Source organism: Tachypleus tridentatus, chromosome 2 (genome assembly GCF_004210375.1).
Source record: "Tachypleus tridentatus isolate NWPU-2018 chromosome 2, ASM421037v1, whole genome shotgun sequence".
Taxonomy (NCBI): domain Eukaryota; kingdom Metazoa; phylum Arthropoda; class Merostomata; order Xiphosura; family Limulidae; genus Tachypleus; species Tachypleus tridentatus.
In genome coordinates this window covers 65,619,266-65,639,563 of record NC_134826.1, presented here as the reverse complement: position 1 = coordinate 65,639,563, position 20,298 = coordinate 65,619,266, and the positions used below count along the sequence as shown (strand labels likewise).

Genomic DNA, 20,298 nt, shown 5'->3' with positions numbered 1-20,298 from the left:
ACTAAGCAGGAAGCATAGAAATAACCTTAATTTGAAAACCGATTTTGTTTTAAGCTGTGTGAGAAATGAGGAGACTGGACACTATGACGTGAGGCAAATTTGTCTTTATTTATTACAAAGCAAAATATGCGTACTTGTATCGACACTTGTGTAATTGCCTCTACTGAATTGTTAAATATAGGGTCAACCTTTCTTTTAAAGAGACGAACAAGTAGAACTCTGTATATACCTATACTTTGGACTGAAGGAAACCTCAGCTTATTTTTGTCTTTGTAGTAGCATCATTACAGTATGGCTGGTTGTTCTCTCATTGCATTCATTGGGTGGAAGGTACAGGCATCATCCACTGATCCAGTAAAAGACATGACAGCCATTGATCCTTTCCAACACTAATGTGTGAAGTTGCTGTAACATCTCTGCAGGCAGAAGAAATACTATTTGAAATTGAGAATAACAAAGGCAACAAGAACAAACAATTTTAATTGTTTTATGGATCATGAGTGTATTCAGAAATTGAATAAAAAGACTAAATAAATTGTACAGCATACACAATATTCTAAGTGAGACCTAACTAGGGATATTTATTGTTGTAGTCTATGATTTTAGTATTTTAATTTAGACTATTTTATTGGTGTGTTTCAGCTAGAGAACATTCTAGATTCAACATGATGTGATAAGAACATTCTGTCTCAAATTCTCTTGAGACTTAGGAAAAACATTCTAACAGTATAAAAACAATGGTAGATTAATAATTAGTTTGGTAAGTCTATTAAAGTGGGAGATCACTGGGAATGATAAGAGGTTCTGTTCCAGTGTTATTGATTGATTATGCAGTTAACAAATGTATTAGTCAGTATGATAGCTAGTTTAGTGGTGTAAATTTCGAACTTGTATTTCAACATATGAGAAATTTGCAAATAAGTGACTGTTTAAAAGTTATGGTTTAAATTCTGAATGCTCTTGAAGCTTTCAAAATTAATAATGCTAATATTTGTGATAAAACTGTGTAAATTGCAAATATTTTTTTCCACATTTCTCATAATTCGTCCATTTCAGGTTCTGTGTCAGAAATATGTAAAACTAACAATTTAGATCTGTTGTTTGTTCCTCATTCCTCAATTTAAGGGAAGAGTTCTGGTATTAAATGAAAGGATTTTGGACAGAAATTTGTGGGAAACAAAACACAAATATGAAATTCCATTTGTATGCACCTCTGATTTGGAATTCAAAAAAGGATTAATTAGACAACTGTTATATGAGAAGTAAATACAAGGACAGTGGGAGATTTCAACTATAAAACAAAATGGTATATTGCTAGAAACTGTTCACAAAAACTGTCTGTAAACAAAATCTGCTATATTTGTGAAAAACATGGACATTACATTAGAGACTGTGATGAATTCACCATCAATTGCATGTTCAAAATATGTATCTGAAGGTGAAAAGACTCACTCTGTTCCAGTATGAATAAGGAATAAGGAGTGTATCAATTAAAGAAACCAATTTATGAATCAAAGGATCTACTGATATAGAGCTTTGCAACATGGAGGTTGATGTTGGTTGATAGCCCAATATTCAATCTGATTCAGTAGTGAAAAACCAGGAAACTGGCTCCAGGGATGAAACATGATGACATATTGATGAAAACAGCATCTCTTACTGTGAAACAAGCACAAGTATATATATTAAAGATGGTCTTCACGTGGAAACACAGATATGATGTATGGCTAAATAGTTTCATACCCTATGGCTAGGAAATTCCTTTACACTATGCAACCATTACACCATCAGAGGTTAAAATTCTAGTGAAAGGAGGGATGGAAACTCAAGATAATTAAGACATCAAACCCAAAGTGCAATAGAGCAGAATAAATAAAGGTGAGTGACCTAAGCTAAAGGTCATCCATCATGGTTGCTTTTGGAATCATATTACTGGGAGAAAGGCCAAAATGGTTAGCTCTAGAGAATAATCCACCAAAAGTAAATCACACTCCTGGACAGCTCAAGGCTCTTGTAGAAATCATTTCCTTAGTATCACCAAGTATGGAGTCAACAGTGGATTTCCTGGATCATCTACCTAGGGAGATTCTCAACCCAGTGACAGGGAGAAATCTAATCTTCATATCGTAAGCCATGAAAAATAAAATGACCAGGCAATTTGGTGATAGCAAATAAGGGAAGAAAAAATCTTGATTTGGTAAACTGTTGGCCACTTGTTTCATACATTTAATAAATAATTTAATGGATATAATGTCTATGTTTAGAAATATTAAGTTATCAGGAGTTGCTATTTTTATTGCTGTTATAGAAGTTTAAATTAAAAGTATACCATAAAAGTAATGGTTTAAATCATAAAATTTGGTGAATGATTAGAAACCAGTAGGCCCCAAATTTGTTATGAATATCCTGTTAACTATAGGTATTTCATGTTTCCAAATTCCTTTTGATTTGTCCATTGTAGATTCAAAGCTAGAGACATGTAAAAATAACATATTAGATCTTTGTTTGTTTATGATTAAGCACAAAGCTACGTAATGGACTATCTGGGCTCTGCTCACCATGGAAATTGAAACCTGGTTTTTAGCAGTTTGAGTCTGTAGACATATTGCTGTGCCACTGGGGAGCATGTCAGATCTACCTTTTGTGTAAAAAAAACAAAAAACATTATAGTATTACTGTTTTTTATTGTACTATTTTTATTTCTGTTGTTATTATGACATAAGGTTGTTCAAGGGAATCAAAACCCATAAATGGGGCAGCACTATAGGTTATGATTTTAATTTTTAATAGAGATATTTGTATTGCTGTTTTGACTAGAGAATGTTTTAGTTTTGACATCACATGATGTCTCAAATTTTCTTGAGAGTTGGAACTAACATATCATAATTTTAAAACAACAGTGTGTGGTTGAGTATTTTATTGAATCTGTTGTAGTGAGAATTATGGGTGATTATGTTAGTGTTGTCAATTGCCAAGTTAGTGAGTGTGGTAATTTGGTGGTCTGTTCAATACTGTAGGTTTTGAATATGTGTTTGAACATACTATAGTGACTGTTTTGTCTTATAAGTATATTAGGCCTGCCATTAGTTTCAAAATTTATTTGAAATGTTATTTGTGAAGTTACATCTGACAGTGAATGTAACTTCTAGAACTTGTGCATTGTGGTTGAAGTCATAATAGAGAACTTTCATTACATTTAAATGGACTGGACCAGGGGTGTAGTGTTATTATATATAGTGCATGGGAGTGTTGCTTCAGTACCTAAGACCAGGACTGAGTCCAAATACTTCAAAGACTTAAAAGTTGTAAATATACAAATAAGTTATTCAGTTTACATTCGAAATTAAGCATATTTTGTAACCAAACTTTGAGAGTGTAACAGAGTGCTTTAGTTGTTTATAGTTCCCTGTGTGCACTGATATAGCTCTCTCAGAATGCTTAGCATAAATTCCTTCACTCTTCCTCAGGGGCTGGCATCAGGCACTTTGCAACCACTGCAGCTTAAGAGCATGTATCACAGCATTAAAATGGTGAAATGTTTTGCCATATATTAGGTGGTTATTAAGACAAATGAAAAGGATCCCTATTAAAGTTTTTATTCAATTAAGCAAAATGATACAAACTGATGCATTTTTCTTGATCAATTTGACCTGTATCCAGCCAGTCAACTAATCACAAAGTGTTATACTACAAAAAGCTGCTAAAATGACTAAAATGCCAGATTTTTTTACTATTACATGCAAATATAAGAATAGGTGACTGTTGATATCTCTGTAAAACTTGTTGAAAGTAATGACACAAAAAGAGTCTAAATTATATTATGTTGAAATTTGCAATTCAGACAAAATTGTATTTAAATAAAAAAGAAAATTTCATCAACATCACTTATTTCTGCAATAAATAAAGCAAGCATGGTAGTATTTGAGATGTAAGTGTTTTCTGGAACCATCAATTAATAAAGCTCTTAGGTGTTTTGGAAAAACAGAGTAAAACTTGAGATTTATATAATTTTCAATTCAGTTTTAAGTTTAACATTTTATTTCATGAGTATTACTGTTTTTTTGCTCATGAATATTTTGTTTAAAGTAATGATTCTGTAAAAGAATGTGTTTACTATTTATTTGCAGACAGTACTGACATTGTGGATTGCAAACTGAAGCTAATTCTTGGACTGATATGGACACTTATCCTGCATTATTCCATCTCAATGCCAATGTGGGAAGGCGAGGATGCAGACCTGGTTCTTGGTTCCAAGGGAGGTCCGACTCCAAAACAAAGGTTGCTTGGATGGATTAAGAACAAAGTTCCAGATCTTCCGATCAATAACTTCACTTCAGATTGGAATGATGGTCGAGCTGTGGGTGCATTGGTTGATGCTGTGGCACCAGGTTTGTCTCAACACTGAATTACACATGACTTGTATTATATCATTGTGTCAAAAAGAAGGATTGAATAAAACTGGAGGCAAGTTTTCACACTCAACACCTGGAGAGTCACAACATTAATCCTATGAATTAATTTTTTATATTTATTACTTCTTTCATAGAAGCTATGTAAAACATGATACTGGTTTTCAAGAAACTCAAATACCACAAGTTTCAGGTACATCCACAACAATATATTCCTCTGGTAAATAAAATGGTTTAGATTACATATATCAGATATGTCCAAGACAAGAGGATCTGACCCATGGTAAACAAAATGGTTTAGATTACATATATCAGATATGTCCAAGACAAGAGGATCTGACCCATGGTAAATAAAATGGTTTAGATTACATATATCAGATATGTCCAAGACAAGAGGATCTGACCCATGGTAAACAAAATGGTTTAGATTACATATATCAGATATGTCCAAGACAAGAGGATCTGACCCATGGTAAATAAAATGGTTTAGATTACATATATCAGATATGTCCAAGACAAAAGAATCTGTCCCTGGTAAATAAAATGGTTTAGATTACAGATATCAGATATGTCCAAGACAAGAGGATCTGACCACTGGTAAATAAAATGGTTTAGATTAGAGATATGTCCAGGGCAAGAGAATCTGGCCTCTGGTAAATAAACTGTATAGTTCAAAATAATATGTTTATTTAAGAAAAGAAATAAAATTATTATATGAAACTTAGAGCATTTAATCCATTATAATTATCTGTAGATGTTGCTAACTGTTACATACTAAGACAGTAAAACTTGGGACATTTAATTTAGTATAATTATTTATAGATGTTGTTAATCTCTAGATACTAAGACAGTGACACTTAGGGCATTTAATCCATTATAATTATCTGCAGATGTTGCTAACTGTTACATACTAAGACAGTAAAACTTGGGACATTTAATTTAGTATAATTATTTGTAGATGTTGTTAATCTCTAGATACTAAGACAGTGACACTTAGGGCATTTAATCCATTATAATTATCTGCAGATGTTGCTAACCTCTACCTGCTGAGAACAAATCTAGAGTGGACACACATACACACTAGCTCCATGCAGAGAGAAACACAAGACAGCAAGCATGTATTGAATATTGACACCAGCTCCCATATGATGTACAAAGAAATTATAATAACTGTAAACATGGCTATCATATGTGGATATCACTAGAACATTCTTTTTTTTTTCCTATTAGGGTTGTGTCCTGATTGGCCAGAATGGAGTCCTAATGATGCCCTAAAAAATGCATCAGAGGCTATGGGCCTGGCCAATGATTGGTTAAATGTACCACAGGTAAGTTAAAGCTCAGTATGGTTTCTTTAATAAACACATATTTGTAACATTGTAAGATGTGCTTGAGTCATTTTTTTATATCGTTGAACTTAAGCTGGTCTAAATGTAATTAATTTTCCATTATAGTTGATCAAACCAGAAGATGTGGTCAATCCAAAAGTTGACGAACTTTCTATGATGACCTACTTGTCTCAATACCCTAATGCCAAGCTAAAACCAGGTGCTCCACTACGTCCTCGTGTCAATCCCAACAGAGTCCGCTGTTATGGTCCAGGTATTGAGCCCACAGGTGTCGTACTTGGTGCTCCCACTAACTTTACTGTTGAGACATTCAGTGCAGGGAAGGGTGATGTTCAAGTTTTTATTGAGAACCCCAAAGGACAGTTGGAACCAGTGAGTGAAATCTTCTTTTCTAAGCTGTTTGATTTTAATTATCTTGCAACTTTGTGAAAATGATGGTGTGTAACAAAGGGATTGTAAGTTTTTCATTATCACTGAAGAACACTTACTGGTAAAAAGGTTATAGCTTGCATAGTTAATAGATGGTCATTTGTTTTACACACATAATAATAACAAAAAAAAGCAGTTTTCAACCTTCAGACCTCATTTTAATTTTATTATTTATTTCTTGTTATTATCTAAGCAGCTTCAAAATAAATGCTACTTGCAATGTCTTTCATTTCTCAACATCCTTGCTATTGTTCTTTGGTTTTAATATGTATATTAGGATATTTCTGGTTATTTCCTTCAAAATGCACACCTATAAACACTTCTCATCAGAACTATAGATATAAAACCAGAGTTGTAGATATTTTAACTATTTCCAACAACAGCTGTCAATAACTTTATATTAAAACTATAGATATAAAATTAGAGTTGTATATATTTTAACTGTTTCCAGCAACCCTTACAGATGTCAAAAACTTTCTATGAGAACTACAGATATAAAACTGGAGTTATATAGATATAAAACCACAACAACTCTTTATAGTCTTTTTAACTGTCTGAATGCTTTGTACAGGAGTTTTAAATACAAATATTATACCAGGAATGTTGTACATTGACTCTATGATTAATTCATATGTTAATTCAGTATTTTGGAATCTTTTACTATACTCATTCATGTATTCTCAGTTTACATATTTAAAACTTGTCATTAAAGTTGAAGCAATTCCTGTGAGGGAATAATTTTATAAGTTTTTCTTGTGCTGCAGGTGGAAATCAAGTTTAATGATGACCGAAGTAAAACATACACAGTTACTTATACTGCGAAGATGGAAGGAATGCACAAGGTAAATATTTTTATTTTATGAACTTACTAGTTTATTAATAATTGCTTAGTATTATTGATTTTGGGCAAGTCTTGTTAAATGTGTTATATATATAACTAATGCTTGTTATAGATAACTAACTCATTAATCACAATAACTTAATTGGGACATTTCTGCAATCACTTTATAACTTCACATATATTAGTTTTGATTTCTTAAAGATGTTGTAACTTTTCAGTTCCTAAACAAAGCTGGTCTTTAATTAAATGGTATGTTTACTGTCTTTTAGAAGTATTTGTGTTATTAAATATTTCAGTCTCACTTTGGTTTAATTAAACAGTATGTTTATTGTCTTTCAGAAGTATTTGTGTTATTAAATCATTCAGTTTCGTTTTCTAATTTATTATTTTACATATAATTCAACTTATGCAGACTTTTATTTTTTATAAAAATTCATTAATAAATATTCTTCAGGCTATAAACGTAATTTGTTGATAAAACTTTTTTATTGTTATTTGTGTTATGTCTACCACATCCCAGATTTTAGAACTATAAGTCCATGAAATTACCAATGATTTACTGGAAGGGACTATTTTCATTATATCTACAAAACCCCAGACTTTTAGCAATACAAGTTCATGAAATTACCAAAAATCAACTGGAAGGAACTAAAGTTATCATAAGTCATTTTCAGTAAAATGATTCTTAAATAGGTTTACAATTTTTACAGATGAAAACTAGAAATTAAATTTATAATTTATCAAGAATTATTTATGAAAAATAATAAATAAAATTATTTTAAAAAATTATTAAGTAAAAATAAGTAAAAGTTAAATAACTCTCAGTGAAAGAAGATTTCAATATTTACACTTTAATGTCTGTTTTATTTTGGAACTTACTTTAGGTGATTTTATTATTACACTTAGTAAATCTCTTTAAACATTGTTTATTTTAGAAGTAGATATCAGAAGAGCTATATATAATGTATTAAGTTTTGCTGGTTTTATACTGATCCACAACTAATATTTTCACTTCCTGTTTTAAAAGCTTATTTATATCTGTTGTAGGTAAAAGTACTATTTGCAGGAAAGGAAGTACCAAAAAGTCCCTATGATGTGAAAGTAGAGGGAATAGTTGGTGATTTCAAAAAGGTGACAGCTAGTGGTCCTGGGTTGGAACCTACTGGAGTGATGGTTGGCCGCCCAACCTACTTTGATATTTTCACCAAAGGTATGACTAACTGTGTAGTCACAGCTAGCTCAATTTCATTTTTTAATCTAAGTCCTAACAATATCTGAGTTTTATGCCCTTCCAAACGAATCCGGTTTGATCCAGATTGGGGAACAATCCAGAAACCCAATCACACACATGTTCATCCCTATGGACTGTTAGTTCTCTCATGCACAGTACTTGAATATATGAAAATTGATATTTACCCTTCAGATAATGCATGCATTTGTATGTTTGAGTGTTTTGTTATATTGCCTTCACATATGTTATATGTCTTCACAATTTTGTTACGTTATAATTATGCCATCATTGTCAACCAAGCATGTAAGAATACCTGACTAAGAATTCTTATAAATAGATTCACTCTAAGGTTAGCATTGTCACAACCATATGGGATTTCTTATAATAGATACTGGAGGCTTTGGAATTTGAATTAGGGACTTCCCATGTACCTGCTAGTCAAACGAGGTACTGATTTATCACCCTTTTGTAAACTTTCAAAAATTGTCTTGATTTTGATAATGTAACAGTTGGAATATATAAGATATTTAGTATACGTCTTAATTCATTGTTTTTATCTTGCTGCGATCCTGTGTTAAATTGATATGTCTGTTAAGCTGTAATTTCATGCTCATACCAGTAAGAATATGACTTTTGTGTACAATTGTCTTCTATGGGCCTATAATTCAAATATGTGTGTGTGTTTGCTTGTATAAACTTTGACAATGTCACTAAACTTGTTAATTCTTGATTGTTGCAGTTTCATGGTGTGGATGGTATTAATGTAGTTCGTTACATTAAATTCCATTTAAACATCAGTGATCATCGTGTGGGTTCATATGGGGCAACATAACTGTTGTAGTTATAAAAGTTCTTTGTGATTTAAAATCTTGTTTTCCTAATTTATTTTGAAGTTTCATTGGCATATTGTATGTTTTTGTGTATAACACTTAAGTACTTCTATTAATAATTAATAGATATGCACCTGTACTTTAATTAATTATAATAATTTTACCAATATTTCAATGTAGACAGTTTCTGCTCAAGAGATTAAAAAAAGTCATCATTTTTAAAGTTAATAATTGCTTAAGATATTTGGTGCTGTTGTAGATGCTGGTAAAGGTCAAGTGGAGGTAATCATTCTTGATCAACAGGGGAACAGGAAAACTACCCTCTGCAGGCTAGTGAAGATCTCCGAAGATGTTTATCGTTGTGAATATGTGGCTCAAACTGTTGGTGTTCATTCAGTTAATGTCTTCTTTGCTGGACAACAGATTCCAAACAGTCCATTTGGTGTGAAAGTTTCACCTGGTCAGTTTTATAAGTTTTATTTAAATGTTTTGAAAGAAATATTATCAGTATTAAACTAGGTAAAGAGGAACACATGGTTGAACTGGGTAAAAATGACTGTGTTGTGTGTTTCATGTATTATGTATCAGGGTTTTTATATTTATATAACATTAAACTAGGCAGAGAGGAACACATGGCTAAACTGGGTAAAAATGATTGTGTTGTGTGTTTCATGTAGTATGTATCAGGGTTTTTATATTTATACAACATTAAACTAGGCAGAGAGGAACGCATGGCTAAATTGGATAAGAATGACTAAGTTCTGTGTCTTCCAAAACTTAACGAAATGAGAATTTCCTAACTTAGAAAATATAACTTTATTAAAATTTTTGAATTTAAAAAAGATTTAATCCATACATTAAATTGGAATAGTGTGTTCGTGTAATACTGCATGATGTTTTATAAGTTAATCTACTAATGTATTTTGTTTTCATAGTTGCTGATGCCAGAAAAGTACGTGCATATGGGAGAGGTTTGCAAGCCAATGGAGTTCGTGTTGGTGATCTAGCAGATTTTAAGGTGGTCACTTCAGGAACAGGAGAGGGAGAACTGGACATTAAGGTGATAGGGCCTGGTGAGTACTGACTGTAAAAATAAAACAGATACAATGAAAAAATGAATTGGAAAATATATTAAAGACCTCAGTTTTGACCAGTATAGTATATATTAAAGACCACAGTTTTGACTAGTATAGTATATTTTTTTCATTAATTACACACTTAGGTTACATCTTTCACAGTTATATTAGAACTAGCTATAATCACCAATTCGTGAAAAGTTGAAACTTTGGGTGGAATTTCTTACAGACAGATTAGATTTATTTAATAGGGGCAGATAACACTCCACATAAATTGTTTGTGTTTTCACAGAATTAGATTTCTTTAATAAAGTCAGATAAAACTCTGTATCAATGTATTTGTGTTTTCACAACAGGAGGTATAAAAGAAAAAATAGACATCAAGAAGGTTGACGAAAGTACCTATGAATGTGTTTACAAACCTGTAAAGGAAGGGCGATATATCATTACCATTTCTTACGGAGGTCAGGAAGTTCCTCGTAGCCCTTTTCAAGTGAATGTTGGTCCTCACAAAGTGTCCAAAATTAGAGCCTTTGGGCCAGGACTAAAAGGTGGTGTTGTTGGATTACCAGCAAATTTTACAGTGGAAACCAATGGAGAGACTGGATCCTTAGGTTAGTGTTAGATGGACCTTGTTTTAATTATTCAACTTAAATATTATATTTCACGTGTCTAAGATGTATAATTTATTTCAAGAATAGAATAACTTCAGGGTGGTATTTCAGAATAGAACCTAAGAGATTTACCTATTTTAAGCCCAGTTATTATGAAGAACACAGATGAAAAGCATTAATAAAAGAACCACAGTCTAAATATATATTTAATCTTATTTAATTTGTTGTTAGTATGGTTTTAAGTAGAAGACTTTAGTTATATCAACACTGATATGAGATTGTAACATGTTTATGTAATACAGGTAAAACAATCTTGACATTAGACAATAAAATTTTAAAAATTAAAAGTGACTTTATGTTTTGATAGCTTCTGCTACCATCATGAGTAAAATGCTACAGAAATAGTGAGTGGGTTTTTATATAAGAATCATTGAACTTCCTGTAATTCACTGGGATGACATGAGTACTGCACATATGAAGCTAGTGGAGAAATCAACCTATTTTTATTACACACATAACCTTTATGTTCACTAATGTGGATTTCAAATTATCTATGTAGATGTTAATTTCTTTGCTGGCCAAATGGAATACAGAAACAGGTTACTCAATACAGTGAAATAAAATAATAATTTTAAATTAATCTAATACAGTAAATGAGTTTAATATCAGAAAGTTTACTGAAATGAGTGGTTAACGTAAATTAAATAATCATTTGCTAAATAGAGATAAAGGGTTGGTTGGTGATAGTGCTGAATTTAAGGAAAACACCGACTTTACATGTGCAATATTCACGTCAACTAGTAAACTGAGTTATACCATTCTTATATTAAAAAAAAAACACTGTTCTCACAGATATTTACTATTTATGATGGTAGTTGAAGCTACTAAAACATTTAGAGTCATTTTTAATTTTTTTAAATTTTATGTCTTAAGTAAATGTTGCTCTACCTATATTTTAAAATAAAGTTTGTTGTACATTGTTGTGCTATTTATAACTGTTTCTGTAAATATGAAAATTGTATATAAATAAACTTAACGTGAACTGATGTAATAACAGGGAAGTGTTAGATGTTCATACCCACACCAATGGGTGCTGGGAGCCTTTTTAATACATACTATATATGGCTACACTTTCAGACAATCAACTTAATGTAAATCACATCTCACAACTTTTCTTTCCTGAAAATCCCACTTTTTGGTTAGAAAATCTATAACTTGCCTAACCAGTCTTTTGCTTCTTGTAATGGCATGATTGTTCTTTGTTTGAATGCATTTACTCTCAGCTTAAATAGAAAATAGCTTCTGGTAGAAGTTCACTAGTTAATGCTTTATTACACCTCTGTAGATATTAAAATTAAAACATTATTAACAATAGAATATTTACAATAAGTGTACAAGTTATTAACAAAAGGATGGAAAATATCAGTAAGGTTTAACTTGATGAACTACTATTAGTATACACAAAAAACCTTCACTTATGTAGCAGAAATGTATGTTTAAAGCTGTATGTAATAGATAAAATCACATGAGGTTTATCCATCTCTTCATTTCACTAATACCATTAGGTTTGAGTAGAAGGTAGAAAAGTGTTATTGTATTTAGTTGGGTAATTTCTTATGGACAGTCATACTCACCTTATGTTCTTGTGAAGCAACCTAAAGGACTTCACATTTTTATTCTAGGTTTCTCTATTGAGGGACCTTCCCAGGCTAAGATTGATTGTAAGGACAATGGTGATGGCTCAGCTGATATCTCCTATCTTCCTACGGCTTCAGGACAGTATGCTGTTCACATTCTGTGTGACAATGAAGACATACCAAACTCCCCTTACATGGCGGAGATTGTACCAAGTTCAGAGACTTTTCCAGAAAGGGTGTGTTGTGGGGAAGGAAGTTTCTATATTAGTGTAAATAGAATCTGCCCCTAAGCTTTATTTTATCAGAGATTCGATGTTTTTCACCCTACCATTTTTTTCTTACTCAATAAACAAAACTTTAAAACTGGTAGGGTGAAAAACATCGAATCTCTGATAAAATAAAGCTTGGGGACAGATTCTATTTACACTAATATGTACTGTATGATGGGAGAATCTAACAAGTTACTTAATCTAGAATATAGATGACCACAACATCATATTACTTAACCATTCAGCATATTATTTGACTGGAGTGTAACATCAAGATGTTTACAACAGCATATTACTTAACCAGTCTATAACATCAAGATGTTTACAACAGGATTTTACTTAACTAGACTATAACTTCAAGATGTTTACAACAGTATATTATTTAACCATACTATAAGATCAAGATGTTTACAATAGTATATCACTTAACCAAACTATAACATCATGAATTTTAACTCAGCTCCTTTTTATGGAATAAATTCATGTAATCTTTTTATACACGATATATGGGATTTGGTCTGTTGTATATGGTTATCATCTTTGTAAGGGTACTGGGTTGTTTACTTATGTAAAAATTACAAATGTATACTTGGAACATAGCTAAAGTTTTCCTTCCTGTCATAATTAGATTTGACTTTCTTGTTTCGGGGTTGTAAACTTATTTGTACTTATGTGATGTGTAGGCTTGAAAATTTCTTATTACAGTTTTAAAGTAGTTTTGTGTTCTGCACCATGAGGCTGATGTTCTTATCACTGTAAAAATCGTGTTATAATTTGCAAAACGTAGTACATTTTTCCATGAATGGAAGAAATTCATGTGTGTGTGTGAGTATCTTGTTTTTAGTAATTGTTATCTTATTTTATTCCAGGTTGAAGCACATGGTCCAGGTCTTCAACCAAATGGTGTAATTCAGGGGCAGCCAACAGAGTTTACAATTGATACACGCAAAGCTGGAAATCCTGCTCCTTTAGATGTTTCTGTGCTGGATGAAAATCTCAAACCTGTAGATGTAAAGATAAAAGATAATAAAGATGGAACCTACAAGTGCACCTATCGCCCGACCATGAAGAACAAACACACAGTTCAGATCAACTACGGAGGAGTAGCTATACCGAAAAGCCCCTTTAGGGTAAGTTGAAAAATCTATTACTAAAGCCTATGGAAAGACACAAAAGTTGACCATTTTTAAATAGTCATCTATTCTTATTCTTCAATAGAATAAATAGCTCTATAGGAAAAGCTGTTTTAGCTGGAAAGTTGGCTTGGTGAATAAGATTTCTTTACGGAATTAAAGGATGGATATTGTGAATTTTATTCAAAATTGGACGTCTTTGTTTGATATTGGATTATTTCAAGAAAATATTAAGTTTTGTATTTCTTAAGGAAGTAGAAGAAATCCTAAAATGTGTTTATAATTTTTTGTATGCTAATTTACTTCTTTATTTTCAAGGTATATGTATCTGAACCCACCGACTCTTCAAAGATTAAAGTGTTTGGTCCTGGGGTTGAAAAGGGAGTGAAAGCACAGACACCAACCCACTTTAATGTCGATGCTCAAGGTTGTGGAAAAGGTAAAGCTGCTTTCCTTGATAAAGAGATATTTATTTTCACTGTTTTGTGGGACTGAAGTATACTATAAATAGTTTTAAGTTTTTTAAAATTAAGTAACAATGTTCTTATTTTATTATTCTACTTTATGTCATTTTTATAAATGCATAAACTTTATTACTAAATATCCAGTATTTGCTTACAACTTGATGGGCAAAAGGATCTTAAGTATGGGAAATGATATGATTAATGATACTGTTATTTTCTATGTCTGTGAAAGGAAAAGTATAATATTTATATAAAAGTTCAGAAAAAGTGAATTGTGTTTAAAGAGTAAAATGTAATGCTTTTCTTACTTTCTAATGAATTGTGAAGTGTATGGGGTAACTAAGATTGTTTTCTACACGTTTCTGTACATGGGTAAGTGAAAAGACATGATTTCAAAAGTATTATAACTATCTATAAATGACATTGTATAGATACAGAGATTTAATTTTTGAATTTGAGAAGAAAAAGTCTCAGTTTAAGAAACTAGATATACCTGTTACTTTTGAGAGGGAATAGGAAACTGTTGTAGTCAAGGTTTTGAAGTGATGTTTTGGTATCATATTGGTGGGTTAATGAGGTATTTTTCCTGTCACCACTAGGTGATCTTCAGGTATTGCTTACTGATGATAAAGGTAAACAAGTACCCGTACAGATACAGGATAATGAAGACGAGACATACACCGTAGATTATGTAGCTCCAACTCCAGGAAATTATAAGGTATGTGGAAATAGAACAAAACTAATTATGTAGCTCCAACTCCAGGAAACTATAAAGTAGGTGGAAATAGTACAAACCTTTTATGTAGCTCCAACTATAAGGTAGGTGGAAATAGTACAAAACTTGTAACATTCAGATTTCAAAACATTACATCTAACTATTGGATGCTTTATTTTAACCTTTATCTTAAATATTTGTGATAAAATACTATCCATATCCTTAAGATAATTTTGCAGATTTGAATTGTAAATGTAAATATTACTATAAGTTATAAAGGTGGTGAACATGTTTCATCAATTAGAGGATCACATAGTAGAATACACTCAGTATTTATCATATTCAAACCTCAAAAGATATGAAAATCTGTCTGTATGTCTATTGTTATGAATGGACATGGACCATTTTTAGCAAGACAAAAATTATTATTAAATATTATTCAGGGATAATATTCTACATGTATCCTCCAGGTTTCATCAAAAATCTAGTCATTTTTAGTTGAGTTATACAATAAAAATAGCATGAAAAACTGGTCCCTTTTTAAAAATAGGGATTGTTTTGTTTTTGTGACCATGATCTTAGTCTTCCAAAACTAATCACTTCCACGTTGGCTCGCAGTTCACATTTATACCAATTTTCATCAAAATCCATTCAGCTATTTCAGTGAAATCTTGCTGACAAATTTGCACACATTCAGGTTAAAGTAAAAACATAATCTCAATTGACTGTTGGTGGTAGAGGTAATAATATGATATATAATTCAGTGAGATAATAAACATTTCTCAAATATAACATACTGTTTTAGTGTTACTTATTACTGTTATGAACCACATGAATTAGTGTTAAATTTTTACTCTTCTTGGCTAGGTAGTAGTACTTTGATGTTAATGTTTCTCTCCTTCGTAGGTTACTGTCTTGTTTGCTGGTAAAGAAATTCCAAACAGTCCCATCAAAGTTGATGTCCAGCCCAAGCTTGATGTCAGCAAAGTTAAGGTAGATGGACTAGAACCAAGTAAATATCTTTACAAACTTACTCCTGGCAATTTATAATAAATACTGTTTTATTTTTATCTTTTGTACAGTTATTTAATTTCTGTAGCTTTCTAGAGTTCCTTTCTAGAGTAAAACCAAATATAACATTGTTAATCCACAAACCAAGAAAGATTATCTTTACTTAGAATAAAACAAAAATGTAATAACTGATATTAGAAAAAAATGGACCAAATAAGAAGTTCATATAACCAAGAACAATTTCAACCAAGGTTCCATTTGTTCTGAAATAGAGCAAGCTTGTTTCCCTATACTTTGTGATATATCAATGGATTTCCATACATTGCTACTGAAGTCAGACTAGATCATAATATTGTTTCCTCCTAGTTCTTAATGGAAGTTTGAGCCATAAAAATGTGACATTAAAACTGTTATCTTCTTTTGTCGTACATACATTTTATTATTATTTAGTGTAATGCAAGCTTTTTTATCTTAGTTTTCTGCTGTTTAATACAAAAGAAACATAGCTGTGTTAGTATTCAACCACATTTTAAGTTTGTTTCACATTTCAATGCTGTACCAATACAGTAGTGTTTACAGCTTATCTTACTTTACTAGTTGACCTTCTAACTGAACTGATTTCTTTAGGTGTTTTCGTAAGCTCTCTGACAGACTTTACAGTGGATGCACGAGCCATCTCCAAGCGAAGCGATGCTAAGCTTGATTGTGTAATCACAAATCCTTCTGGTGCCCGCACTGGTTCTGTGGTGAAGGGTAATGATGATGGAACATACAAAGTAGCATATACACCAGTTGAAGAAGGTAATCTCTCATAATCTATTTATTATTGTGTTACTTAAACTGATATCTTAGAAACAATGGCCTCTTTTAACTTTAAGTAAAATATCACTTGTTTATGGAAAGTGTTAATTAAATTTCAGCGATTGTTTCTCTCATTTTATACATTTATTCCGTTATTATTTCTTTGTAAAGCATAAAATTTGTTGATTTTATTTTGTGACTGTTCTAGGATGGAACTGTGATGTTGTTATTATTATTATGATAAGATTTCAATTTGTTAACTGTACCTTTCAAAATAGTGTCAGGATTCTCCCTGTTTTAATCAATTGTCACTCATAAAATATTACAGAGTGAGAACAGTCATCTGAGCTTAACATAAATTTTTTGTTCTACAAACGAGGACTAAAGTGATGTCAACATTCCTGAAGTTGAGAACTTTGGTAAAATAAAATGGAGTGTTGCTAATAAGAAATCAGCAACATTTATGTGATTATTTTTTAATATTTCTTGTTTATTTCTCTAGGACCACATAAAGTTGATGTGAAATATGAAGGGGTACCTATTCCTAATAGTCCTTTTAAGGTTACAGCTACCAAGGGTTGTGATCCACGAAAGTGCCGTGCTTACGGGCCTGGGCTGGAGCATGGAGTGGTTAATCAGGTAATTAGTGATTGCATGTAACAAATTTATTTTTTTTATAATTAACATATGCAGAAATGATTTTAATAACACTGATAATTCGAAACTTAGTAAGTTTTTATAAAATACTTATTTCATTATTTGTTTCAGATCTTTGATATTTAAGTTGCAGTTAAAGATATTATGAAAGAAAGTGTCAGTAATTGATGTTTTAGATCAGAAATTTAAACTTACTACAAACATTATATATACAGACCAACACTTTTACCATCGAGACAAAGGGGGCTGGAGCTGGTAACCTAGGACTTGCTGTGGAAGGTCCTTCTGAGGCCAAAATGACATGTAAGGACAACAGAGATGGCACTTGCACTGTAGAATACATTCCGTTTGAACCTGGCAATTATGACATTGCTGTCAAATTTGCTGACCAACATATTCCTGGTAGGGAGGTTTCTGTTTATTATAAATTATAAGTTGTGATTCTAGACTGTCTTGCTTATATTTGCAAAATATATTGTAATTTATGAAGGATGTCAGAAAAACAAATGGGCTCAAGAAACCTTGACATAAGATGATAGAAATGCTATAATCCAAGTACTTTCTAAAGGTCTATCTTTTAAAAGAGCTCAGGTTATAGGGTTTTTATCACTTTCTAATGTGAATTTATGTAAGTTATAATGTTTTACTTATGATTTATTTGTAAAAAAAAAAAAAATTATAAGTTTATTCTCATATCTAACATTGTGTCTTGAAAAAAATTGTGCCTTTAATTGAGGGAATAGAATTCATAGAATAAAAATTTATAAAGCATTATCTAAGATAAAGTTCTGAGTGTTCATACTATTCAATTTTGAAGATCATAAAAAACTGTATCTGTAGGAAGCCCTTTCAAGGTTCCATCATCTGTTGGGATTGATGCCTCCAAAGTTCAAGCTCATGGTCCAGGTCTAGAACCAAATAACTGTCGTGCTAATGTTCCACTTAACTTTACCGTGGATGCTAGAAAGTCAGGAAAAGCTCCATTAAAAGTAGATGTCAATTCTGAAAAAGGTAAAAGAATTCTTGTGTGTTATTAGAATGACTTAGTCTTGTTGTAATAAAAATACTGATACCTTCTCTGTGTTTTTATCCACTGCTTATAATCACCAAGTATGTTCATCAGTGGTTTTTTTTTTTTTTATACACACTAATAACCACTACCAAGAAGCTTCCATGCCTTGTAAGTACATTCTGTTTCCTTGTATCTCTTAATTTGTTAGCAGTGAATAAGATTAACTTATGTCTGTTCATCTGAAAAATCTGTATTTGTGTCATTGTTTTACCTAGCTCTTTGTTAATTATTGATATGTAAATTTATTTGTGTTTTAAAAAAATTTCTTTCATCTAAAAGTGAATCTTGAACAAGTAATTCATTTGGTATTTTGTAATTCAGTATATTTAAAAATATTGAAGAAAACTATATTAAATGTGAGAATATCATATTATGTTTCCGTCATTGTATGCTGTTGCATACTTCTGATACTTTCTGATTGAACAGGAACTGAGTTATAGAGGCTAGACTCTGAAAATGTTTTGTATTATTTAGCATAATATGTAAATCTCTAATTTTAAACACAGAATCAAATATCGCTATAAAGCTCAAAACTAATTTTTTAAAAACTAACTTTACATAGGACCAGTACCCAAAATGGCTCAGATTAAAGACAAGGGTGATGGAACCTATGATGTGACCTACTTTGCTCCTCCTGAGAACAGCAAATGTGATGTGAAGGTGACATATGGTGGAAAAGATATACCTGGAAGGTACTTATAAAATTGAAGTTGAAAATATAAAGGATCAATCATAAAAAAATTACTTGTAATATGATAAAAGTAAAAATGTGAACACAAATAAATAAAAAAAATATAAACAACTGGGGCAAATCATTCAGTTTGATTAGTAACAAATTAATTGTTCATGTTGTCCCTAAATGTTTGTGTTATTCTTTCTTTGATCAGTAAAAAGCTAAATGTTCATGTCATCTTCTCTTGTTGAGTAACAGACTAAATTTTCATGTTACCCTCTCCTTGCTCAGTAATAAGCTAAAGGTTCATGACTCTTTTCTTGTTTAGTAACAGACTGAATGCTCATGTTATCCTTTCCTTGTTTAGTAACAGACTGAATGCTCATGTTACCCTTTCCTTGTTTAGTAACAGACTGAATGCTCATGTTACCCTTTCCTTGTTTAGTAACAGACTGATTGCTCTTATTATCCTTTTCTTGTTCATTAACAGGATAAATGTTCATGTTACCTTCTCCCTGTTTACTATGTATCAAATAAAGTGATCAAATCATCAATTTCCTGTTACTTGAAGCATAATAAAAGTCCAATTTAATGTTTTCTGTTTCTTGAACAACAAACTTTCTCAACAACAGCTACCTTAAGGGTTGATGTAAATAATGCTGTTTCTTTTGATGAGAGAAAGTTGAATGTTGAAGATATTTCAAAGAGCTTTTGCATAACTTTAAAGTATTATATGTATAATCACTTCAAACAGAATACAAACTGATTATAAATGCAGCTTTCTTTGGTGGTGGAATTTAGCCCCTTCCAGATGAAGGTGAAGCCTACTGTGGAGCCAAAGAATGTAAAGGTCACAGGCCCGGGGGTGAGCAACAAGGGTGTGCCTGCTAGTATTCCAGTCGAGTTTACTATAGATGCTAAAGATGCAGGAGTTGCAGAGCCAGAAGTTCTTATCAAGGTGAGGTTCATTTATGTGTATGAATAACTTCAATATGGGTGTCACAGAACCAGAAGTTCTTATCAAGGTGAGGTTCATTTATGTGTATGAATAACTTCAATATGGGTGTCACAGAACCAAAAGTTCTTA

At 31.6% G+C, this 20,298-nt stretch overlaps 1 protein-coding gene across 3 annotated transcripts in view; it reads left to right on the top strand.

Moving 5' to 3' along the window:
• The window catches only part of LOC143244043 (filamin-A-like), a 64,533-nt gene that overhangs the window by 24,853 nt on the left and 19,382 nt on the right, over window positions 1-20,298 (top strand). For all 3 annotated transcript variants that reach the window (XM_076488030.1, XM_076488032.1, XM_076488031.1), the window contains exons 3-21: window positions 4,128-4,388; window positions 5,640-5,737; window positions 5,864-6,130; window positions 6,952-7,029; window positions 8,076-8,238; window positions 9,349-9,549; window positions 10,025-10,162; window positions 10,522-10,779; window positions 12,462-12,652; window positions 13,555-13,815; window positions 14,137-14,257; window positions 14,882-15,000; window positions 15,904-16,009; window positions 16,636-16,809; window positions 17,312-17,448; window positions 17,682-17,868; window positions 18,307-18,477; window positions 19,101-19,230; window positions 20,013-20,169. In XM_076488030.1, the coding sequence (XP_076344145.1) occupies window positions 4,128-4,388; window positions 5,640-5,737; window positions 5,864-6,130; window positions 6,952-7,029; window positions 8,076-8,238; window positions 9,349-9,549; window positions 10,025-10,162; window positions 10,522-10,779; window positions 12,462-12,652; window positions 13,555-13,815; window positions 14,137-14,257; window positions 14,882-15,000; window positions 15,904-16,009; window positions 16,636-16,809; window positions 17,312-17,448; window positions 17,682-17,868; window positions 18,307-18,477; window positions 19,101-19,230; window positions 20,013-20,169 (3,218 nt within the window). The remainder of the gene's footprint in view (window positions 1-4,127; window positions 4,389-5,639; window positions 5,738-5,863; window positions 6,131-6,951; window positions 7,030-8,075; window positions 8,239-9,348; window positions 9,550-10,024; window positions 10,163-10,521; window positions 10,780-12,461; window positions 12,653-13,554; window positions 13,816-14,136; window positions 14,258-14,881; window positions 15,001-15,903; window positions 16,010-16,635; window positions 16,810-17,311; window positions 17,449-17,681; window positions 17,869-18,306; window positions 18,478-19,100; window positions 19,231-20,012; window positions 20,170-20,298) is intronic.